This window comes from Zootoca vivipara, chromosome 12 (assembly GCF_965207765.1).
Source record: "Zootoca vivipara chromosome 12, rZooViv2.hap1.1, whole genome shotgun sequence".
Lineage (NCBI taxonomy): Eukaryota > Metazoa > Chordata > Lepidosauria > Squamata > Lacertidae > Zootoca > Zootoca vivipara.
The window spans coordinates 48,773,335-48,796,802 of NC_142595.1; the positions used below are offsets into that span (position 1 = coordinate 48,773,335).

The 23,468-nt window shown below is 50.5% G+C and overlaps 2 protein-coding genes across 9 annotated transcripts; one reads left to right on the forward strand and one right to left on the reverse strand.

The window, feature by feature from the left end:
• The first annotated feature begins 276 nt into the window (after positions 1–276).
• Positions 277–13,055, forward strand: GMPR2 (guanosine monophosphate reductase 2). Of its 2 annotated transcripts, none has more exons than XM_035135922.3 (10): positions 277–431; positions 3,443–3,538; positions 4,236–4,355; positions 6,839–6,922; positions 7,092–7,265; positions 7,658–7,739; positions 9,588–9,694; positions 10,130–10,172; positions 10,311–10,470; positions 12,450–13,055. In XM_035135922.3, exons 2-10 carry the CDS (start codon positions 3,452–3,454, stop codon positions 12,643–12,645), a joined length of 1,053 nt encoding a protein of 350 aa, XP_034991813.3. In that variant the 5' UTR covers positions 277–431; positions 3,443–3,451; the 3' UTR covers positions 12,646–13,055. The 2 variants fall into 2 exon arrangements, with proteins under 2 accessions (XP_034991813.3, XP_034991814.3); XM_035135923.3 differs by having other exon boundaries at positions 277–382.
• On the reverse strand, positions 12,877–23,468 carry TINF2 (TERF1 interacting nuclear factor 2). Of its 7 annotated transcripts, none has more exons than XR_015946578.1 (11): positions 23,313–23,468; positions 21,216–21,422; positions 20,702–20,803; positions 20,518–20,619; positions 15,167–15,277; positions 14,880–14,979; positions 14,662–14,794; positions 14,540–14,577; positions 13,789–14,207; positions 13,243–13,316; positions 12,877–13,150 (listed from the first exon to the last, which is right to left on the reverse strand). XR_015946578.1 is itself a non-coding variant. In XM_088655330.1 (11 exons), the coding sequence occupies exons 2-11, from the start codon at positions 21,417–21,419 to the stop codon at positions 13,108–13,110; spliced, it is 966 nt and encodes a 321-aa protein (XP_088511456.1). In that variant the 5' UTR covers positions 21,420–21,422; positions 23,313–23,468; the 3' UTR covers positions 12,877–13,107. The 7 variants fall into 7 exon arrangements, 5 of the variants coding, with proteins under 5 accessions (XP_088511456.1, XP_034991811.2, XP_088511459.1 ...); XM_088655330.1 differs by having other exon boundaries at positions 13,789–13,847; XM_035135920.3 differs by having other exon boundaries at positions 13,789–13,850.

A 23,468-nucleotide genomic window follows, 5' to 3' on the forward strand; every position in this document is an offset into this window, starting at 1 on the left:
ATTCGGACTACATCTCCCGTCAGGCACTGCGGCAGAAACCCATCTCCCCCCCCCGCCGTGCCCCTCCCGCTGGGAGCAGACGTCTTTTCCGCTCTTGATTGGCTAGCGCGAGATTCGCCGTTGCGCGCACGCACGCAGGTGGGGGAAAACGTTTCCCGAGGGCGGTTCCAGGCGCGTTGGTTTGTGGGAGTTGCAGTCCAGCGAGCGCTCTACACCGTTATAGGCGATGAGGGGAGAAGACTACAAGGACCACAGGGCAGTGCGCCGAAGAGGTCCAGAAGGACCAGGAAGAAAGGGGGGCGTGGTCGAGTGGAGAGAAGCCGGGTGGAACCGCGCCGTTGTGGAAAAGAGGCTCGCGCTGACTCCTGCCTTCTGAGATCGGGTAGCCGCAACCGGAAGTGCGCGCGGGGGTGCCCAAGGGTGCACCGGAAGTAGGTCTCAATCCGGCCCTTCGCAGTTGTCCCCTCCAAAACAAACCCCATATTCTTGATGTGAACCACGTCCCCTTCGCTCTGAGTGGGGTCGGGGTCCGGGGCAGCGATGCAGAGTTAGCATAACTTATGCTAACATGGCAGTGCATTGCTGGGGGAGGGGTCAGGTGGTGGGTTTGATGGTTCTGTGTCACCTGCGCCCCTGTCCCAGTTTGCTGGCAGTGGCACCCTACTGGTTTCAAGAGAATCAGCCGCCCCGCAGGTGTGCTCAAATGCTGGGGTCCGCCATACAGAGGCTTCCCTGGAAGTGCATCCATTTCAAAACTTGCTGTCAATTTATAGCATTAGGATGTGGGGTTGTGTTCCTGGTACCAGCGGGATAATGAGAGATAAGAGGTGCAAAGTCTTTGCAAAAGCCTGTAATCGTCTCCGCTTCCCTTGGCGATAAGAGCTGCTGATAGGTTTGGATGCCACAGCTGAGGACGAGGTTCGTCAAGGCCTTGAAGACTGGTGACAAGCCCATAGAGAGAGACGATGGTTGAGGTTTTAATGCGGCAGGTGCTGCAGCAGGTGCTGTGGCAGGTCTAAAGTCTGTCGTGGGGTGTCTTAATCGTTAATGGTATTGGAAGTCCAAGAGGTAGCGTCTAAGAGGTGGTGGAGATGGAGTTGTAGTTTGATGAACAACTTAACTGAAGACTAGAGACTCAGAGATTATGTGGAGATCAGGGATACAATGGGCCTAGTGCAGGCATCCCCAAACTTCGGCCCTCCAGATGTTTTGGAATACAATTCCTATCTTCCTCGACCACTGGTCCTGTTAGTTCATGGGAGATTCACTTGCTAGATCATGGGAGTTGTAGGCCAAAACATCTGGACGGCCGCAGTTTGGGGATGCCTGGCCTAGTGTTTTTCCATAGAGTGGCATGTGTGCAATCACTGCGAGAAACTGAGGCAGAAGGAGAGGTCATGAACGGCTGTTAGTGTTAGCAAGCCGTGGTTCGTGGAAGCAACGCAAGTCACGGCCTGTAAGATAACATGCATTTTAATGCCAAAACCCACTACTGGTTGCTATAGGAAAGTCTTTTCATTTTCATTTTCAATATTGACAAAATGGGCTTTGAAAAGAAATGTGTGTCTTGAGACTTCCCGTCTGCTGCGGAGCGGAATGGCGGTGTGGTTCCCTGTCGTCTGAATAAAAGACGACACGGTCCAGGCTGTCAGGGCCCCAGGGGTGAGCGCCAGGGCTAGGCGCCCCCCAAAAAACCCCCATGGGCAAGGGGGGACTCTAGGGGTCCAGCAGAGCGTTGGGAACTCGCCGTAACCCCGATGTCTCGTCGCTGTTTTTGCGAGGGGGAGGGGAAGAGGCCTGAGTCCGCTCACGGCTCCATTGCACCCTACAGCCAAAGCCACATGCTGTCACCGAAAGCAGTGGATTTTCCAATTGGAGGTAAATAAGCCAAATAAAACTTGAAAGAAGAAATTAGGTTTAAAATTTTTGATTTGGCTTCCGATTTCTGCGGACAGGCTCTGCAGGGGAATCTTTTGTGAATGGGAGTAGAGCATTGGAGGAGGAGCTAATGGAGACTTTTAAGCAACTTTAATTTCAAGAGACTCTCTTTCTTTTGGACACATATTGGCTACAGTTGCTCTTCAGTAGGGTAACTTCGAGATACAAATTGACAGTAGGACAGAGACATAATTTGACAGATTGATACTTTGGCAGAGTAGAAAGCTAAAGACTTTTGCATGGAAGAGCTTTGGAAATAGAGGCGTTAAAATTTCCAACCCTGGAATTTGGAGGCACAAAATTGAGGCTAAGCAGCAGAATTCTCTATTCATATTGGGGGAGGAATCCAGAATCCCCCAGAAAGAAAGGAGAACCTAGAATAGCTGGAGTTGGACTGGAATATAACTGCCTACTGAGACCAGGGAACTCGATGCAACACTAACTGCCAGCAAGTAACTTTTTAACACTTTCTGACATCTTTGGAAGCATACCTCTTAAAGTTTAAAAATGGAAGACTTGGACTATAATATACTGGATTAGAAAGTTAATGAACTGGACTATAACATATTTGATTGCAATGAAAAGTTCGCTACTCTCCATTCACTGCCACCTTTTTGGAAAGTAAAGGAACTGCTGAAGAGAAGTATATAATTTTGCATTGATTGTTTGTGTTGGTTTGTTTATCTATTGGTTGTACTTTATGTCTGAATTGTCCTGTTTGATATTGGGCCTGTCAATTCTGACAAGTAAGATTTGGCTGTGCTAACTAACTAACTAACCTCTGGGTGTTAAGAGGCACTGAAACATATTGACAACATCCACTTTTATTTAATTTTTATTTTCTGTCTTTCCATTTTCTCCTTCTCTCCCTTTTAATTCTTTTTTAAGGATTTGCAGGGGGGGGGAGGCCCAAAAGTGTGAAGGGGAGATTTTACGGTTCAGCTCGGAAGTGGAAAAATACTTTCACTTCTGGGCAGAACTGAAAAAACACAGGAGTGGCCTTGAATAGACCATAATAAAGATTTTAATTGTGGGAAAATCCTCTAGTACAGACATGCAGAGAATAATATGTATAAATAAACCAGAGAGGGGAAATAAACCAGAGAGGGGAGCTGAGGGAAGTCTTTGGAGGGTGGGGGGAGGGGGGAGGGGAAAAAGAAAAGTAATTGGCTATATTGGTTGATTATTGGTTTTGTAAAAATTATTCAATAAAAATATATAAAAAAAGAAATGTGTGTCTTAAACAGGCAACGCTTTCGATAACAATTTGTTCTACAGTTGTGCTCAGGGCTTTTGGTTTTACTTTTGGAGCAGCCGGTTGCCCACTAAGAACTGGATACTAGACTTGATGGTCCACTGGCCTGATCCAGCAGAGCTGTTCTTACGTTCACTAATTAGTTAATTTGTTATCTACTGATTAGTGCTGGTGTTTTCCAGGTCAAATAGGCTAGGATTTTCTGCCTTGTGTCCCCGAGTGTGACCTTTTTTTTGCTTTCCTTCCAAGGGGTCGAAGATGCCACACATTGACAATGACATTAAGTTAGACTTCAAGGATGTCCTCTTGAGGCCGAAACGGAGCACTCTCAAGTCTCGCAGTGAGGTGAGAACGCTGTTTCGATGCTGCTCCTGTATGTTCCAGTTTGCTGAAACACAAGTGTGGGACACTGAAGAGAGTCAGGACATTGAAACGGAGACCAGTCCGATATTTGAAGCCCTTCCCTCCCAGGCTGGACTTGCTGTAATTCCTGACTGGAATGGGCTTACGGGCACTTCCCTGTCATAGGGTCACGTTACAGATGTTTGCTTTGAAGCCATGAGGGCTAGCAACCTTTTTAAATTAAAGAAATCAGCATCCTCACACCCTGGGTCCTACATCCTGAGGACTGGGGATATCAGGGACAACACTTTCTGCAGGTAAAGCATTGGCTGAGTCATCGATTTAGCAGATTGCTCCCTGGCGGGCGAGTACTGCAGGATGTTTAGTTTAAGCCGCAACAGAAGATGGAAGAAACAGGGTCTCCCGCCTGCTGCTCCATACTGGGAGACCCTAGTTCAGGCATCTCCAAACTTTGGCCCCCCAGATGTTTTGGACTACAATTCCCATCTTCCCAGACCACTGGTCCTGCTAGCTAGGGATCATGGGAGTTGTAGGCCAAAACATCTGGAGGGCCGCAGTTTGGGGATGCCTGCCCTAGTTTCTATCTTCATGTGACACCTCAGAAGTTAGGAGCAGGGATTCTCAGGCCATATCGCTCCTGCAGCCCTATACCTTTGATCTTGGTTTCCTTCCCTCCCAGGTGGATCTCATGAGGTCCTTCATATTCCGCAACTCCAAGCAGACATACACAGGGATCCCCATTATTGCTGCCAACATGGACACGGTGGGCACCTTTGAGATGGCCAAGGTCCTTTGCAAGGTACGGTGGCTGCCGAGGCGCCTGGTCACCTGGCAAAGGTGTTCAGCTTCGGGATCACTGGTGACTTAATTTTATTTATTTACTAGTAAAGGTGGATAGAGGGGAGGGGGGGAATGTAATACCTGATCCCAATTTGGTGGTACCTGCAAGGCAATGTTTTTCAGCCTTGGGGGCCCTCCAGAAGATGCTGGACTCTAGGCTTCCGATTCGTCGCGCTGGTGAAGTTGGACGCAGGGACTTCGTGCTCCGAAGTCCCTGGCTTCGTGGAGGGGGGGGAAGTCCGCAGAGCGAGCGGACTCCCCGAAAAAACACTGGGTAGAGAGTCCCGGTGACATAGTGCCCAGCTGTTTGCTCCGGACGCGAATCCTCTGCTGCCCGAGAGCTCAGTAGAGCAATCGAGAGCCAGCGGAGTGGAGTCGCGGGAGCCATTTTTGGGTTTCATCTTACCTCCTTGAAGTGAAGCTCCGAGTCCTCAGCCTGCAAGCGGCGGATTCTTCCAAGGAAATAAAAGACTTCTTCAAAGTAAGTCAAATCTCCATTCGGATCTTAAAAATTTTAAATTTCAAGATAGGAAGAGATTCTAAAGTAACGGAAGCCGATCTCTTCCAAATGGACAATCGGGAGGCGCATTAAATATTCCCAAGACGAAAAGGGAAAACTTCTTTCAAGATTGCGGACCCGAGAGAAAGAAAGACTTTTCCAAACCTCCCCAGCCCCCGGTGTCGTTGCCCCTTGAGGTTCAGCAGCAACAAGGGGGAGGACGCTTTGACAGCTGTCAAAAGCTGTCAAATTGTTAAAGGACTAAGAAAGACGATTTTATTCCTGTGAATTGGAAAAATTGATTCAAAAGGTTTTAAAAGGATTTAAGTGGACTGTAAATTTGAAATCTGATGAGGTTAAAGACAAAGGATAAGAACAGCCAAGATGGAGCCGACAACGTGGTAGAGAGGAATTTTCCAGTACCCTTCTGCCCTTATCTCTGGTCTGCCTGTGGTCAAGTGAACTATGAAAACAAAATTCTCTCGAGCTTTCCAGGAGGCTGTGCTGGGCTATCTACAAACATGGGAAGATATCTACAAGGAAAGGCAATGCTTCAATCCAACAGAAAAGGAGAATGAGGTGCAAGAGCAAGATTTAGAGGACAATTTTGATTATGAGATTGTGTGTGAGGAGCAACAATTTGAGGACAATTTGGAGACTGATTCAGACCATAAAAAATATGTGTTGGATGATGAAAAACAAAGATCAGAACAAAGAGATGAGGCCGACAAGGAGAAGCAAAGTGAAGAGAAGATTGATGGAAGTGAAAATCCTGGAGAGACTGAAATGTTGAATGGTGTTAGTGAAGGGAGGGAAAGGCAGAAAGAGGGAGGAGCAGAGGTCTGGAAGTGGATGTGGGAAAGAATTGGTGTGGGGTAAAATTTTTAGTTTAAGGTACTTTTTTTTTGTTTATGAACAACGGTGTCGGAATCTTGGCCTGTTAAAGGATATGCTGATCCAATTGGGAGGAGGGACATTGGGGGGGGAAGGAGAGATTTTTATAGTTTAAGGTTAAGAGCTTTCTGGAGGGAGTAAAAAGAATGGCTGAGGAAATATGCTTAGAGTTTGTTTTTGAATAATTTTGGTGATCAGGAGGTGTTTGGGTGGAAAACTGCCTGTCTCCCCCTTCTTACTCTTGGTACCCAGTGGCAGGGGGTGCCTTGAGGGGAGAGGGAAGGGTGGAGGGAAACCCAGACACAAAAATGGAACCTTTTGACTGCTGGACTCCTCGGGCTACCCCAGTGGCAGGGGGGGGGGCTCAGAGGGGGACAGCATGAAGAAGGAGGAGGATTGTGTTAATATTATAAGAATAAGATTCTGAATTGGATTAGAAAACCCGCCATAATTATGTAAAGAGGTTGGGAAATCCAGGAGGAGGAGAGTCGTGGAAGCCATTAATATTTTTCCTTTTTCCTTTTTTTTTCTTTCCTTTTCCCCCCCTTTTTATATTTTTGCTTTTTTCCCCCTTTTTCCCTTGTTTTTCTTTTTTCCAGTACAGTGAAGAAATAGCTGGGGGATAAGCCAATCCCCAGAGATCCTCCGACTTTGTCCTCTCAGTGGCAGGGGGGGGGGATGAGGGGGGAGGAAGGAGGGGGGAGGTCAAACCCAGCTTAAAATGGACCCCTTTGTTCCCCAATACCCATGGGTCTCACTGGTGGCAGAGGTGGGCTTGTGGGTGGAGGGGAAATGAAGGGACAGAGTTTATGTTGTATACTTTGTATGTGTTTTCTTTTTCTAAAAATTAATAAAATTTATTATTATTTTTTAAAAAGAAGATGCTGGACTCTAACTCCCACCGTCCCTGACCATCTGCCCAAGGTGACTGGATGATGGGAGTTGTAGTCTCAGTAATACCAGGACACCCAGAGTTGAAGGATGCCTGCTCTAGGGCTGTTTCCTCACTTTCCTCAGTGTCTGTTTCCCCTCCATCTCTCTCTTCCCAGTTCTCTCTCTTCACCACTATCCACAAACACTACAGTCTGGACCAGTGGAAGGAGTTTGCGGCGGAGAACCCAGAATGCCTGCTGGTGAGTGAATGTTGTCACCCTCGCTTGGGCTGTAGGCCACCTGACATTAGCTCCCTCTCCTGGGTCATCCATTGAGTCGCCCTCAGGTCTCAGATTGCCCTGGGGAACAGGGCAATCCCATCTCCTCCCTGTCTAGTTCTTTACAATCCGTCCCGGTGCTTCTCCCCAGAACGTGGCAGCCAGTTCAGGCACCGGCCCCTGCGACTTTGAACAGCTGGAGCAGATCCTCGAGACGGTGCCGCAGGTGCGCTACATCTGCCTGGACGTGGCCAACGGATACTCTGAGCACTTTGTCCAGTTCCTGAAGGATGTGCGCAAGCGGTTTCCGGATCACACCATCATTGTACGTTTCATCTTTCTTGGGCTTCCCTTTGCAGCATCCACTTTGCCACTGTAAGGACTTGATGGGCCTTCAGCCCAATCCTGTAGGGCTCTTGCGTATTTATTTCACTCCCGATATTGCTGCTATGTCTGGACAGTCTTCAAGGGTAGCCCTAAGTAGAGTGTATTGCAGTAGTCAAGAGTTTACCAGAATGTATAGGACTATATGGCAAGGCTAGCTGTGTTTCCTGACCACGTCCCACTATTTTTTTCACATCCCTCACATTGTTCCCACTCTATGGTGTAGCCTTTGCCTTGAAGGCTTCAGAATTCCATCCATATGTCCCACCATGGCATGTTTCACCCAAGCCAGCCTTTTCGGTCCTACAAGTCAGACGTTTTTCTCTTCACCAGGCTGGGAATGTGGTGACAGGGGAGATGGTGGAAGAGCTCATCTTATCAGGAGCGGATATAATCAAAGTGGGGATTGGACCAGGTAAGTGTAGAAGGATAGGTGAGCTTTGGGGCCAGATCCACCTTGGGGTTATGGCCGGAGTCTTGTGTTAAACTGAAGGGACCCTTACTTATTCACTGATAAGGCTCTTAAGGTCTGGTTAGGTTGATAGGCAGAAGTGATCCTTCTGTGGAGAATCTTTCTGACCCCACTCGCGAGATCTTTATCAGGATTGCCCCCTCCTGTGCCAAATTTGGCAGGTGGACGATATGGAATATTGATGGCTGGTGCAAGCCGTTGGAACGGGTTCATAGAATTGCAGAGTTGGAAGGGATCCCCAAGAGGCATCCAGTCCAAATCTCAACTAAAGTATCCATGACAGATGACCATCCAACCTCTGCTTAAAAACCTCCAAGGAAGGAGAATCTACCACCTCTATTAAGAGTCTGTTCCACTGTCAAAACAGCTCTTACTGTCAGAAAGTCCTTCCTGGTGTTTATTTGGGAACTCCTTTCTTCTAACTTGAAACCATTGTTTTGGGTCCTATCCTCCAGAGTGGGAGAAAACAAGCTTGCCCCATCTTCCATGTGACAGCCCTTGATATATTTGAAGATATCCATCTATGGGACCGCCTCTCCCGGTATGACCCACAGAGGACATTAAGGTCCACCAATCATAACATACTGGAGATCCCGAGTCACAAGGTGGTTAGGCTGGCCTCGACCAGGACCAGGGCCTTCTCAGTACTGGCCCCAACCTGGTGGAATGCTCTGTCTCAGGAGATTAGGGCCCTGCGGGATTTGTCATCTTTTCGTAGGGCCTGCAAGACAGAGCTGTTCCGTTTGGCCTTTGGACTGACGCAGTCTGACCCCGGGGTTACCCTCCCTTAAGGTTTTATCTTATAATGGTTTTATCTTATTTGCAGATTTTTAATTTTCAAATTGAATTTTAACATTGTATTAATCTGCATTTTAACTGAATTGTTTTTTATACTTGCGTTGATATTTTTGTTGTTAGCCGCCCTGAGCCTGGTCTTGACTGGGAAGGGCGGGGTATAAATAAAGTTGTTGTTGTTGTTATTATTATTATTACTATTATTATTATATCTCCTCTTAGTCTTCTCTTTTCCAGGTTAAACACACCCAACTGCCTCAACCATTCCTTTTAAATGGTGCTCTTTTTTAAACAGAACCTGGATGGCCATCTGTCCTGGGAGTGGGGGCACGTCAAATCTCAATCGAGGGAAGACAAGAGGTCTTTCAAGTCCTGCCCTGCCCCAACCCTCTCCATTCCTCTGAAAGGGCAGGCTGGCTAGGTTAAACCAAAGGGTAAAAGTGTATTGGGAAATGATCCGTAATGAATTTTTTAAAAAGTTTAAAGGTACTCACCCCACCCCAACAGTCCTTTCTGTTGGGGATAATTCAGATTGAAATTCCCAGGTGTCAAAAAAGGTTATTTATGTATGCTACAACTGCGGCCCGTGTTTTGTTAGCCCCCAAAATGGTAAACGAGCGAGGTTCCAAGTAAAGAAGAATGGCAACTTAAGTTGACAGAATATGCGCAGCTTGCGTACTTAACATATTGAATGAGAGAACAAGAATAATATACTTAAAGAGAAGATTGGAAAACATTTATTGAATATACGGGAAATAATTGTGCACAGCTGAAAACGCTGGCAGCATTAAGATAAATTCAACAGTGCAAATAGGTTTTGATGGATGCAATAATGGAATACTGATTGGTCCAGTTTTTGTAAAATATGCAGGGATTTATGATATGTAAAATGAACCATGGAAAGGGAAGAAGGGAAGTCATTGATATCTTAACTGCAAAACAGAAAAGTCAATAAAAATGATATATATATAAACCACTTGCCTTGTCTCCTCCCAGGCTCGGTTTGTACCACGCGGAAGAAGACAGGGGTCGGCTACCCCCAGCTCAGCGCTGTCATGGAATGTGCCGACGCCGCCCACGGCCTCAATGGGCACATCATCTCGGTGAGATGCCCGGCTCCTCCCTTGCCAGGTCCAGTGGGCAAAGGGATGGCAGGAGACTTAACTATGCTGGAGCCCCTTTGGTGCAGGGGTTGGAAGGGGAAGCTCTGCCCACCCATTGTTCTTGAACTACAATTTGTCCTGGGATCACTGCCCCGACAGTGAGCGTTCCATTTTCCTGCCCCCTCAATTGGCCGCCGTTTTGCAGGGGGTCTTGGGAAGGGGGAGCCCTGACCGCTGCAGAGGGTTTGATCCGGTTTAAGAACTCTTAGGACAGCTGCGCCGCTGGTTCCGATCTCAAAGCGTAGGCTTTCCAGCCATGAGGACTAGAGGCTTGCCCAAGCCCTTTTGCTAAGAGAAGGCAGGCGCTTAGGATGGCAGCTGTAGGGAGATTGAACGAGGAATGCCGAGATTGTCCTTCCGCCCTCTCTCCTGCAGGATGGAGGCTGCAGCTGCCCGGGAGACGTTGCAAAGGCTTTTGGTAAAAATTAAAACCCCGCCCTTCCAACTTCCCTGGGTCAATCTGTCGGGGTGGCGGCAGAACCCCCAGAGAGGTTCTCAGGGTCCCGCAGCTAAGGAAGCTTGTCTCACACGCCTCCCAATTCTGCTGTGGGTGCAGGTGCCGGCGCGGACTTTGTCATGCTGGGAGGAATGCTGGCGGGCCACACCGAATCTGGCGGGGAGCTCATTGAGAAGGAAGGCAAGCAGTACAAGCTCTTTTACGGCATGAGCTCAGAGGTAGCCATGAAGAAGTATGCCGGGGGTGTGGCAGACTACAGGTATGGTGGCAGAAATAAGAGTTTGTGCTCGCTCCTTTTCCCCTTCCGTTACCCAGTTCACATTCACTCCTCTTTGTAAAATGTTGCAGGGTAGAAGCACTCTGATTCGCTGCTGCGATCTGCCAGGTGTGCCTTACACCAAGACTCTCTTCTCATTCCCCCCCCCTTCTGTCAATAAGACAATAATTTATTCCTTCGATGCCAGCCATCTGACTGGGTTGCCCCAGCCACACTTGGCGGCTGCCAGCAGAATATTAAAACACAAAAAAGCGTTACGCTCACTCAGCCACTTCTATCGGCAGAACCGGCACTGCTACAGGTGCCGCGTTAACAGCTGCATAGGTAGGAAACGCATCTTTGGAACTCTCTGCCTCTTGAACAACAGGCAGCTGCCTCCACTGTACACTTTTTGGCACCTGCTGAACACATTTTTGTTTAGGCAAGCCTCGCAGGGTATGCAGAATGTTGACGTGAGTTTTAATATGTCTTTATTGTTGACTTTAATTAGCTTTTAAATGTTTTGAATAGCTGTTTTTATTAATGACTTTATTCATTTTGTAAACCACCGTGGTTTTTTGTTTACAATCATGCAGCATATAAATTTCCTGAAATAAAAATCAGCCAATGTTCCGCAGCCACCGAGCACATTCAGTCCTCATTGGTAACTGTGGCCCATACAATGGTGGTGAGCTGTGGAACATTTCCCCACTCCAGATTTTTCCTATTTCTGCCAATTCCTCTTCCTTGCATGCAGGTGCTGCTGTTTGGGCAACATAAGTATCAACCCTCATGCCTGAGCATCTGAAGTACAGTTGTACATTGGATCTCAAACGCCTCGGCTCCTGAACAAATCGGCTCCCGAAAGATCGAAACCCGGAAGTGAGTGTTCCGGTTTTCGAACGGTTTTTGGAAGCCGAACATCCGGCGCGGCTTCCGAATGGCTGCAGGACACTCCTGCAGCCAAGTGGAAGCTGCACCTTGGTTTTCGAACGGTTCCGGGAGTCGGACTCCTGGAACGCATTCTGTTCGAGAACCAAGGTACGACTGTAGAGGGAACAAAAGCACAATTGTAGTCTTTTGGGTGGAAATCTGATTGCTGAGAGCCAGGCAAGGGCATGTCAGTAATAGAGCACAGGACAGCTTTTGTGAGGGGAAGGGAAAGGTCAGCCAGGCTGGGGAAAAACCTCACAAGGTCTAGGGAGGGGAGTCATCAGGTGGAAAAGCAGGGAAGGCAAGGAGTCTTGTGATCATGGCTCAAGTTGTTGTGGCATTTTTAACACGGCAGCATCCTTGCTGTGATGCCTGAGTGGGAAAACTCTGGCAGCTCCCATCAGCCACAGCAAGCATGGCCAATAGCAAGAGATGAAGGGAGTTGCTCCTCAAAGAATCAAATAACTAAATGCAAGAAGTGGAATGATGGGGCAAGATGCCTCTTTGCCTCTCTTGCCACACAAACTCTCCTATATTTCTAGTAAGGATTATGGCAGGGGTCAGCAAACTTTTTCAGCAGGGGGCCGGTCCCCGGCCCCCCAGACCTTGTGGGGGGGGGTCAGACTATATTTTGGGGGGGGGGGAATGAACGAATTCCTATGCCCCACAAATAATCCAGAGATGCATTTTAAATAAAAGGAGACATTCTACTCATGTAAAAACATGCTGATTCCTGGACCGTCTGCGGGCCGGATTTAGAAGGCTATTGGGCCGCATCCGGCCCCCGGGCCTTAGTTTGGGGACCCCTGGATTATGGTGTTGAAGGTTCAAGCAGAGGAGGATTTGTGAGCACGCTCAAGTCTCGGCTTGAATTTTTCCTGTGCCTGATGGTCAAGCCTGGGAAGAGAGGGATGGTTCCCCCAAAACGGCTGGATGAGGCTGGGACCTAGAGCTTCTCTGCGGCTCCAGTAAAACATGCTAAATGTACGAGGAGAGGGAATGGGACAGCCCCTGCCTGGCTGCTAATATCTCCCCTCCTCCCCCTGCAGGGCATCTGAGGGGAAAGTGGTGCAAGTGCCATTCAAGGGCGACGTGGAGCACACCTTGCGGGACATCATGGGCGGCATCCGCTCCACCTGCACTTACGTGGGGGCTGCCAAGCTGAAGGAGCTCAGCCGCAGGACCACCTTCATCCGGGTCACCCAGCAAGCCAACCCCATCTTTGGCGAGGCCGGCCAACCCTGACCTCTGCCCCACGAGGCGGCAGCCGCTCCTGGGCTACTCCAGTGGGAGGAGTATCTGCACAGGCTGGCAAGCTGGAGCACCGGCAGGTTTACAAGCACCAGGCCTGGCGCTGACCAAATCCACCCCATGCCCGACGCCAGGCCGGCACTCCTTACTCCCCTCCACTGCATTCCTTGCGCAGTCCAGTATGGGCAGACCGCCCTCCTCTTGTGAGTAGAAAGGAGACGTGCGTCCGCGTAATTATTTTATTCCAGTATTTGTACGCCAGCCCCGCTTCTGCGCTGCACAATTTGCGTCTTTCCTTCCCGAGACCAAACTCAAAAGGGAGCAGGGGAGGCGTTTTCCGTGGGAGCAGCGCCAGAAACTTTTGCACTGTTTGCCGAAACCCAAAATAAAGCCCTGAAAATGTCTTTGTGCGGGCATGTTTGGAGGAGGAGGAGGAGGAGACCAATGGGGCGGATGTCATGTTAGATGGGATGTCGCTGAGCCTGAAGAACTAGCACATCTGGAGGAAGGGAAGGAGGAGAGGAAGAGGTTAAGGTGTGGCAAAGAACAGCGGCCCTTCCTAGGCAAGGGAGGGGGGTGGCAGCCACTCACTGATTCCTGGTGTTGCTAAGGTACTGTCGCAACGTGGGGATGAGGGTGTTGTGCCTGGTGCACTGGTACTCTCCCTGTTGGAGGAGAAAGGGAGAAGAGGCCTTGGGCTGGCTGAGCCCCTTCAAATCACACCGGCACACCTCCACTTCAAGCTCAAGAAGGGACACACTCAATGCATCTCCATCAGCCTTATTTAAATATCAGGGCACACGGTACTTTGCAGAGCGCTAGAGGATAGGTCCCTGCCCTGAGGAGCTTACAATCTAAAATCTGACAGGGAAGCAAGATGCAGCTGTTTCAGCTGCACATGCTTGAGCTTGCTTACAGTTACAGCACAGCAGCCTTTCGCAACCGAGGGCCCTCAGTTTTGGACTACAACTCCCATCAGCCCCAGCTGGCTGCTCCAGGCGGGGATGGGGGAATTACGGGCCTGAGCCAACAGCTGTTCCTTCAACATTCATCGGGGACACCAGCCAAGGCCCTGGCCTGACCTGCACTTTCAACACCCCCCCCAAAAAATGGCATGCTGAGTATCTTGCTCCTCACCTTCATGAAAGGGGAATCGCATCCGTCACTGCATGAATCCAGGACAAAATCCTCGACTTCTTCTAGAAAGAGAACGGAAGGGGTTATGGGCACTTGGCACATCTTTCGCTGCTCCCCTGCATAGCCAAGGCTGCATCTTCTCCCCAGGTCAATGCAAGGAGAATGTGGTGGCATCTCGGGATTTTTCTACCCTCCTTTGGAAAGGGGAGGGATGTGGAAATTGGGGGCAGGCCCGTCGGGTCAGGGCCCTGCAGTTAGCAGGGGGGGGGGAGGGTGGTAGCAGGGAAACAGAAGTCCCTGCTGAGCTCCTCTAACCCTGGTCATTCCAAACCTACGCCAGGCCACAGCCCCTCCACCCTGTCTGCTCCTGATACACGCCTTCCCTAGAGAGAAAGAGAGATGTTCCCAGAAACGGGAGGCTGAAATACAGAACGGGGGAAAGCGGGGTGATTTGGGGAGCAGGGAAGAAGTGTCTCACAGGGGAGGGAAAACAGCCAGCCCTCAAAACCTGGTTGGCCAACCCTGCTTTCTACTGTAAAATCCACACATTTGTTCTGCAAAAAATCCAAACGCTGGACCCCCCCCCCCCCGGTGAGTCTTCATGTGGTTTTTCTTCAGCTGCTGCCTTTCCAGCTGCTTTTGGCTGGGGCTGATGGGACCTGCAGCCCAATGTACATGGAAGGTTACCAAGGCATGGAGGCTGGAGTAAACTATTTTGTTGGGGGGGGGAATACATTCATAGACTACCTACCCATTCCCTGGTTGCCCAGTCGACGCCTGGGGGAATCCCTAAAGGAGGGAGAAAAAGAAGAAGATAGAACAAGCCGTTAAGGGGCAGGGGAACCAGGAAAATGAGGACAAGGAGACACTTACTGTTCCTGGGCGCAGGGTGAACTACTCCTGTATGCATGCGCCTGGGAGGGCTCAAGTGTCCTATGTTCCCCCTCCTCCTCGCTGTGAACTAGGGAGCTTGACAGGCGGGGAGAAGGTGGGCGCATAGGTAATCCTGGAAGAAGGGCAAGAGGTTGCAAACAAAGGACACACAGGGAAGGAAGGCCAAGGGCCGCAAGGCAAATGTCTTCGTTATCTACCTGTGGTCTGGTACCCCATGGCAGAGAGGTAGCAGGAGAGGATGCTGGAGTCTGGCTGGGGAGTCTGGCTCGGCCCTTGGAGGCAGGCGGCGTCCAGCAGCTAGGGAGGGGGGAGGCAAAAGTGAGGGCCAAGGCCTGCCCATAAAGCCTGTGCCCTACCGTGGAGCCACGGGGCCCCTCCACCCCAGGAGTGCTGAAGGTGGGGGGGGGGGCGACGGCAGTGGACTGCCAGCTCACCGCTTGGTTCCAGCCCATGTCCCGCTACTATTGCTACTGCTGCCTGGTACCTGGTGCAAATCGGGCTTTGGGAGGGTTTTCTCCAGTTGCCACAGGTAATCGTGAAAGAGCTCTTTGACCACCTGCATAAAGGCTTCTCCGTAATCCTTTTCCAGGTGCTCCTAAAAGGCAAAAATCCAAGAACGTTTGCAATCACCTCTGTCAGAGGTTATTACGGCTACTCCTGAGTAACGACTCTCCACATACTTGTCTTTCAGAGTCTTTATTTGGTGCACGTTATTTACAGTGTGATGAGCTGTCGGTTTCATGTCCGCTTATTCCGTGTCAGAATCCGGCACTGCCCCTTTCCACCCCTTGGACCAACATAAGAGCCTGGGAACAGCGAAACTCCTCCCTTTTCTCCTCCTTAATTCCGGTGCCGGGGGAAAGGGTCTACGCTCCGCCTTTCCCCTCTCCCCCCTTTCCGTCTCTCTCTCTTCCCGCCTGTGGAGCAGGGGCTCTTCCCTGCTGCCGGAGCCCTGGCTCTCCCTCTCTGCTTCCTGACTAGCTCCTTCAGACCCTGCACTTCCATGGCTGCTTGGGGAGGAGCTGCTACTGATGACAGGGGGAGGTTCTCTATACTCTATACTCGCCCTGAAGCCCACTTCCACCTGGGGCTTGGGGCAGGTCCCCCACTCCTCCACAGCTTTTGAGGCTCCTGGGAGGCCTGGAACATCAGTGCTGCTGTGAGTACTGGAAGGACTGCTCCCCCTGAGGCCCACTTCCACCTGGGGCTTGGGGCGGGTCCCCCACTCCACCACAGCTTTTAAGGCTCCTGGGAGGCCTGGAACATTGCTGCTGCTGCTGCTCTGCCAGGGAGTGTTTGGGAGGACTGCTCGCCCTGAAGCCCACTTCCACCTGGGGCTTGGGGCAGGTCCCCCACTCCTCCACAGCTTTTGAGGCTCCTGGGAGGCCTGGAACATCACTGCTGCTGTGAGTACTGGAAGGACTGCTCCCCCTGAAGCCCACTTCCACCTTGGGCCCGGGGGCGGGACCCATACTCTACCACAGCTTTAAGGCTCCTAGGAGGCCTGAAACAGTGCCGCTGCTGCTTTTCTTGTAATTCTGATGTGTTTGTAACTTTTATTGTTTTTGGTTTTTGTTTATCGTTTAGTTTGTTAGTTTGTTTTCTGTATTGGTTTTAAATTCGATTTTAAGGGGAGGGGTTAATTTTAGTTTGTAATTTTCTGTCTTTGTATTGTTTTATTGTATTAGTGTTTTCTGTATTGGTTTTAAATTTGATTTTAAGGGGAGGGGTCAATTTTAGTTTGTAATTTTCTGTCTTTGTATTGTTTTACTGTATTTTTTGATTTACATAGGTTTTAGGGAGGGATTTTTAGTTGGGTGTGGGAATCTGTTAAATTTTAGTGTATTTGTAATTTTTATTGTTTTTGGTTTTGTTGTTTTATTGTGTTTTTCTTTTGTTCTGTTCTTTGCTGTTTTTTACAGAGGTTTTATTTTGTTTTTAAGGGGAGGGATCAGGGCTGCCCAGGAGGGGGTCCCAGCAAGCAAAATGGCTGGGGCAGATTCCACAGGGGGTGATGCACTGGGACAACCGATCTCAGTGGTCACGGGTAGGAGGAGGAGTTATGCTAAGACCAGACCATGTCATTACCGAGGAGGCAGACTTAGTCGTTGTCTGAGGACTATCCCTGCCTCCGGGTCTGGTCCTGACCGGACGGATATTGGAATCAGCAAGGGATACCCACATGACCTGAAGGTGCTGCTGTGCAATGCCAGGTCGATGATGAATAAGACCACTGCCATTCACGACCTGATTGTGGATGGAGGATTTGACCTGGCATGTGTGACAGAGACCTGGTTGGATGAAGCCGATGGGCCCGTTCTTGGCGCTGCTTGTCCACCAGGTTTCTCTTATGCACAGCAACCCAGGCCATCTGGGCGGGGAGGGGGGGTTGCAGTGATTTTTAGGAAGTCATTAGTTTGCACCAGGCGTCCTATTGGTAAGACTGAGTTTTCTGAGTGCATGTTCTGGAAGTTGGGCAATAGGGGCAGTACAGGATTCCTTTTGGTGTACCGACCTCCCCGCTGCACCAAGGATTCCCTGCCCGAGCTGCTTCAGGTCGTGTCGGATGTGCTCCTGGAGACACCTAGCTTGGTTGTCTTAGGGGATTTTAACATCCATGCCGACACGACCTTACAAGGAGCCGCTCGGGACTTCGTGGAAAGCATGGCCACCATGGGGCTGTCCCTGAATAAGTCTGGCCCAACTCATAGCCGCGGACATGCCTTGGACTTGGTGTTTACCTCTATGGATGTTGGTGATCTGACATTAAGTAAAAGCGAAACAAAAGAAGTGCCATGGTCAGATCACTTTCTGGTGCAACTGGACTTCTCCGCAACCCTTCCCCTCTGCAGGGAGGTGGGACCGATTCGGATGGTCCGCCCCCGCTACTTAATGAATCCAATTGGCTTCCAGAGAGTGGTAGGGGATGTTTTATCCCATGTCGATGGCCTTTCAGCTGATTCCCTGGTGGCCCGCTGGAATGCGGAGTTAACCAGCGCTATTGACTGTCTGGCTCCGAAGCGCCCTCTCAGATTGCATGGAGCCCGGACAGCCCCGTGGTTCTCCCCGGTGCTGAGGGCGATGAAACAGTCGTTGAGACGGCTAGAGCGCCGGTGGCGGAAAACTCATTTTGAATCAGACCGGACACGGGCTAGAGCTCAACTTCGAGCCTACCAAGTGGCAATGGCGACGGCGAAGAGGACCTTCTTCGCCGTCTCCATCGCATCTGCAGAAAACAGCAGCAGGAGACTCTTCCAGGTGGTTCGCAATTTAGCGGAACCACCTGCTCCATCCGGGCCCAGTACGGGCCACATGATCTCCTGCAATGATTTTGCAAAGTTTTTTGCAGATAAAGTCGCTCAGATTCGGGAAGAGGTAGACTCCACCGTGGGAGCAGGGCCGGGGCGGGGGAGTGCTAGAGTCCTGTCTAGTCAAGTTTTGTGGGATCAATTTCAATCTGTTACCTCCGAGGATGTGGACAGGCTGCTTCGACGAGTGAAACCAACCACCTGTCTCCTTGATCCTTGCCCATCCTGGCTTATAAAAGCTAGCCGGGAAGGGCTGGGCGATGGGCTTCGCGGGTTGGTAAATGCTTCTCTCCATGAAGGAGCCTTCCCAGACCCGCTGAAAGAGGCGGTTATTAAACCGCTTCTTAAAAAACCATCTTTAGATCCGGCCAATATGGCCAACTATCGCCCAGTCTCAAATCTTCCATTCTTGGGCAAGGTGATTGAGCGAGTGGTTGCCGAACAACTTCAGGCACGCCTGGAAGAAGCGGACCATTTGGATCCCTTCCAGTCAGGATTCAGGCCTCATCATGGGACTGAAACTGCCTTGGTCGCACTGGTCGATGATCTCCGGCGGGCTAGGGACAAAGGTAACAGCTGTTTCCTTGTTCTGCTGGATCTCTCAGCGGCTTTTGACACCATCGACCATAACATCCTTCTGGACCGTCTAGAGGGCTTGGGAGCTGGGGGCACTGTCATGCAGTGGTTCCGCTCCTTCCTCCTGGGCCGTGTTCAGAAAGTGGTGGTGGGGGATGAGTGTTCAGACCCCTGGGCTCTCACTTGTGGGGTGCCTCAGGGTTCTGTCCTCTCCCCCATGCTTTTTAACATCTATATGCAGCCGCTGGGAGAGATCATCAGGGGGTTTGGGCTGGGTGTCCATCAGTATGCTGATGATACCCTGCTCTACCTCTCTTTTAAATCAGAACCAGTGAAGGCAGTGAAGGTCCTGTGTGAGTGCTTGGAGGCGGTTGGAGGATGGATGGCGGCTAACAGATTGAGATTGAATCCTGACAAGACAGAAGTACTGTTTGTGGGGGACAGGAGGCGGGTGGGTGTGGAGGACTCCCTGGTCCTGAATGGGGTAACTGTGCCCCTGAAAGACCAGTTGCGCAGCCTGGGAGTCATTTTAGACTCACAGCTGTCCATGGAGGCACAGGTCAACTCTGTGTCCAAGGCAGCTGTTTATCAGCTCCATCTGGTACGCAGGCTGAGTCCCTACCTGCCCGCTGACTGTCTCTCCAGAGTGGTGCATGCTCTAGTTATCTCTCGCTTGGACTACTGCAATGCGCTCTACGTGGGGCTACCTTTGAAGGTGACCCGGAAACTACAACTAATCCAGAATGCGGCAGCTAGACTGGTGACTGGGAGCGGCCGCCGAGACCACATAACACCGGTCCTGAAAGACCTACATTGGCTCCCAGTACGTTTCCGAGCACAATTCAAAGTGTTGGTGTTGACCTTTAAAGCCCTAAACGGCCTCGGTCCGGTATACCTGAAGGAGCGTCTCCACCCCCATCGTACTGCCCGGACACTGAGGTCCAGCTCCGAGGGCCTTCTGGCAGTTCCCTCACTACGAGAAGCCAAGTTACAGGGAACCAGGCAGAGGGCCTTCTCGGTAGTGGCACCCACCCTGTGGAATGCCCTCCCACTAGAGGTCAAAGAGAACAACAATTACCAGACCTTTAGAAGGCATCTCAAGGCAGCCCTGTTTAGGGAAGCTTTTAATGTTTGATGGATTTCTGTATTTTAATGTTTGATGGATTTTTGTATTTTAGAATTTCTGTTTTGTTGGAAGCCGCCCAGAGTGGCTGGGGGAACCCGGCCAGATGGGCGGGGTATAAATAATAAATTATATTATATTATATTACAACCTCCAACCGAGGCGCTATTCCAACACCCATCTTCAGAATAGGGATCTGCCTTCTATGAGATTGTCCATTTGCCCCAGCATTTTCTGTTATCGGGTGGGGAGCCCGTGGGGCCCTGCAGAAGTCGTGGCACTAGGATCACTGGCCATGTAGCTGGGGCTGATGGGAGTTGGGAGACCACAAAGATCTGGTGGGCCAGATGTTCCTTATACCTGATCTCTCAACTTAACTGAAGATGCCCTGATCAAATGTAGGATGTTCTGTATGCAAAGCATGTCCCATTCTATCATCATCATCATCGTCGTCCCTCCCTTCACCCCAAGGTCCTAGGGCAGGTTACAGCAACCAGAACACCATATTAACAGCTTAATCAGCTTGCAATCACAAAAACAAGATGGGTCTTGGAAATAGCCCCCCCAAATGTCAAAAAAACCAGGGTGAAGAGGTGTGTTTTCAGCATTTGCAAGGAGCTGTCTTATTTAGGAGCTGTCACAGAGAATGATCCTTCCTGGGCTGCAAACCCCCCCCCCCCAATAGCTTCTGAGGATGGAGGAACTATTGAGCCTGTCCCTTCAATCCCAACTTCTGCCCAACACAGATAAGCAAACCCACAACCAAACTTGCATGGTTCAAGTGCACCCCAGCCCGACTTGCCTCTCAACATCGTCCCCCAGCCTCACCTGCACATACTTCTCCCTCTCCCTACGGTCACTTAGCAACCCAAACACCAGATCCCGGAAGTTCTCCTGAGCCAGCTGCACCATCTTCACGTCCTGAGGCGTCTGGGGTGAAAGGAAAAGATGGCCACAGTAAGAAGGGATGGCTGCTGCTTAATGAAAGGCGAACATATAGGCAGACACTCACAGCTTTGGTGTGGGGCTGAGTCTCCCCCTCTGGAAAGAACGTATCTAGATCGTCGTAGATCTTCCCATTTGGCTGCTCCTCCTGAAGCATGCTCATGATCACCTGATGCAAGAGAGAAAAGAAAAGTCAAGGAGCTGACCTCTATGGTGACCTGGGAGAACTTGTGGGGCAGGGGTGGGAGGAAAGGATCAAAGAGCCATTCGGTGATAATAAGTGAAAACCAGCAAAGACTGACCAGGCTACTGAGAGATATGGACATCAGGCTGGCGCCTTCACCTGACTTCTTTGTTTAGGCCAGCCTACCCAAATATTTATAATGTTGACATGTGCTTTAAGCTGGGTTTTTTACTGATCATTTTATTGTATTATTCTTTTTGTAAACTGCTTTGAAGAGTTTCCTCCCCCCCCCCAAGTGGTAGATAAGAGAAAAAACACTGGTTATTTTGTTTTTAACACCCCTCAACCCCGCCAGTGCTATCGCATGACATCTGAAAAATGTTGGCCTGAGACCTACCTTTGCCTGCAGGCCCAACTGCAGCTTGGCAAGGTGCCGGAAGTGCACCAAGTCAGGCGCCGCCTCGTTCACGGCCTCCAGCAGCGCCAGCACGCGGGGGAAGTCGTTGACCTGCTGCTTCTGCACCACGTGCCAGGCCGCAGCGGCCACGAGCCGCAACGCGACGCAGGGATCAGGAGCCGCCCTTGCTGCTGCTTCTGCCATCGCCTGAGGGGAGAAAAAGCAAAGAGTGGAAGGAAAAGTAAGAAGTGAGCGGCAGCGGGAGGCTGGCAACTGCGAGAGACAGTGCGGTGTAGTGGATGGAGTGCCAGATCAGGGTTCAAATCCCCGCATGAATCTTGCGGGTTGACCTTGGACACCACTCGCTGCCTCTCAGCCAAACCCACCTCACAAGGTTGTTGTGGGGATTAAATTTGGAAGAGGTGGGGAGAGCAATGTACTCCACCTTTAGCTCCTTGGAGGAAAAGCTGAGATAGAAATGCAATAAATGGGGGGGGGAATGCCACAATTAGGACTCAGAAACACTATTCCTGGCCTAGCTTCTTACACCCACAGCTTCCTAGCCCCTTCTGCACACAGGCAGCAGCTCCATCTCCCCTTCTGACCCCACCCCTTCCACAGAATAAGCCTCCATCCACTTGGCTCCTCTGACCCCACCGATTTACTTCGCCCAGCTGCTCCCTAAGGCCCCACTCCATTGCCCATCACACCTCCATTTTGTGTGCCCCTCCCTCCAATGAAGGCAACTCCCACCCCTTCATATACCACCACCACCGTGTAGTAGGGTTCAGTGTCAGACTAATAAGACCTGAGAGACCAGGGTTCAAATCTCCACTTCGCCCATGAAGCTCCCTGGGTGACGTAGGAACGTAAGAAGTGCCCTGAAGCTGGATCAGGCCGGAGACCCCTCTAGCCCGGCAACCTCTTCTCACAGTGGCCACAGTGGCCAGCCTGTGGGAAACCAAGAAGCAGGACCCGAAGCCCAAGAGCCCCTCTCTCCCTCCTGAGGTTTCCAGGAACCGGTGTCCAAAAACTGCCCCGAATTGTGGAGACTGAGCAGAGGCAAAGTGGCTAGTAGCCATTGGCAGCCATCAATTTGTCCAACCTCATTCTCAAGCCACCCGGATTGGTGCCCGTCGCTGGCTCCTGAGGGAGCGAGTTCCACAGATTAACCTAGCCATCATAATTCGTGCAGCTGTCAATAATTTTGTGAGCAAGTCCTTCCTAGCCTGCGAACCTTCCACCCCATCGTGAGATCCAGCGCCGAGGGCCTTCTGGCGGTTCCCTCATTGCGAGAAGTGAGGTTACAGGGAACCAGACAGAGGGCCTTCTTGGTAGTGGCACTTGCCCTGTGGAACACCCTCCCATCAGATGTCAAGGAAATAAGCAGCTATCCTATTTTAAAAAGACATCTGAAGGCCGCCCTGTTTAGGGAAGTTTTTAATATTTAATGCTGTATTGTTTTGATATTCGATTGGCAGCCGCCCAGAGTGGCTGGGGAAACTCAGCCAGATGGGCGGGGTACAAATAATAAATTATTATTATTATTATTAATCGATAATAATGCTACCTCTGGACTTTTAGTCAGCTTTAGCCCAGTGGTTTCTGTTATCTCCTTTGCCAGAAAAATTGTACATATTTACACCCCCACCATACGTGAACATAATTCCAGGTTTTCTGGCATCCTCCTCCAACATAACATCGAATATTCCTTGTTTATTTGATGCAATCTGACCCATGGCTGCTTCCTGAGTGAGAGAGTTCTGCAGATTAACTGTGTGCTGTGTGGAGGAGGACCTTCGTTTTCTCTGCTCTTCCTGAAAGTACCGTAAGAGTCATTATACAGTGGAACGGACTCCCTCGGAAGGTGGTGGGCTCTCCTCCTTCCTTGGCAGGTTCCTGCATCGCAGGGGGTTGGGCTAGATGACCTTCGGGGGTCTCTTCCAACTCTACCTCCCTCCATGCCAGGCATAATTTCTGCCAACTTCCACTCGGCCTAGCCCACCTCGCGGAGTTGTTGTGGCCACCTTCAGCTCCCTGTGCGGGTGAAAAGCGCGACAGAAGCGCAATAAATAAACAAATAAACAAGCGTCATACCCTTCTTTGTTGCCCTTGGCAACCCTTAGCCCCCGACCGGGCTTCTGGCGGCTTCACTTCCGGCTGCGCATGCGCCCTTTTAACTCTTCCCTATCCTCTTTTTCGGGACCCAGAGCCGCTTCGCCGCTCCGACGCTCTCTTGGTTCTCCTCCTTCT

What these genes read in the sequence shown, in the direction of transcription:
- GMPR2 (XM_035135922.3), top strand. Translation starts at nt 3,452, where the DNA reads ATGCCACACATTGACAATGACATTAAGTTAGACTTCAAGGATGTCCTC. An exon ending in CTCTCAAGTCTCGCAGTGAG is followed by an intron (nt 3,539 to 4,235) that starts GTGAGAACGCTG and finishes CTTCCCTCCCAG; the next exon opens with GTGGATCTCATGAGGTCCTT. An exon ending in TGGCCAAGGTCCTTTGCAAG is followed by an intron (nt 4,356 to 6,838) that starts GTACGGTGGCTG and finishes CTCTCTTCCCAG; the next exon opens with TTCTCTCTCTTCACCACTAT.
- TINF2 (XM_035135920.3), bottom strand. Translation starts at nt 21,419, where the DNA reads ATGGCAGAAGCAGCAGCAAGGGCGGCTCCTGATCCCTGCGTCGCGTTG. An exon ending in AGTTGGGCCTGCAGGCAAAG is followed by an intron (nt 20,804 to 21,215) that starts GTAGGTCTCAGG and finishes CTCTTGCATCAG; the next exon opens with GTGATCATGAGCATGCTTCA. An exon ending in ACTGGGCAACCAGGGAATGG is followed by an intron (nt 13,851 to 14,539) that starts GTAGGTAGTCTA and finishes TTCTCTTTCTAG; the next exon opens with AAGAAGTCGAGGATTTTGTC.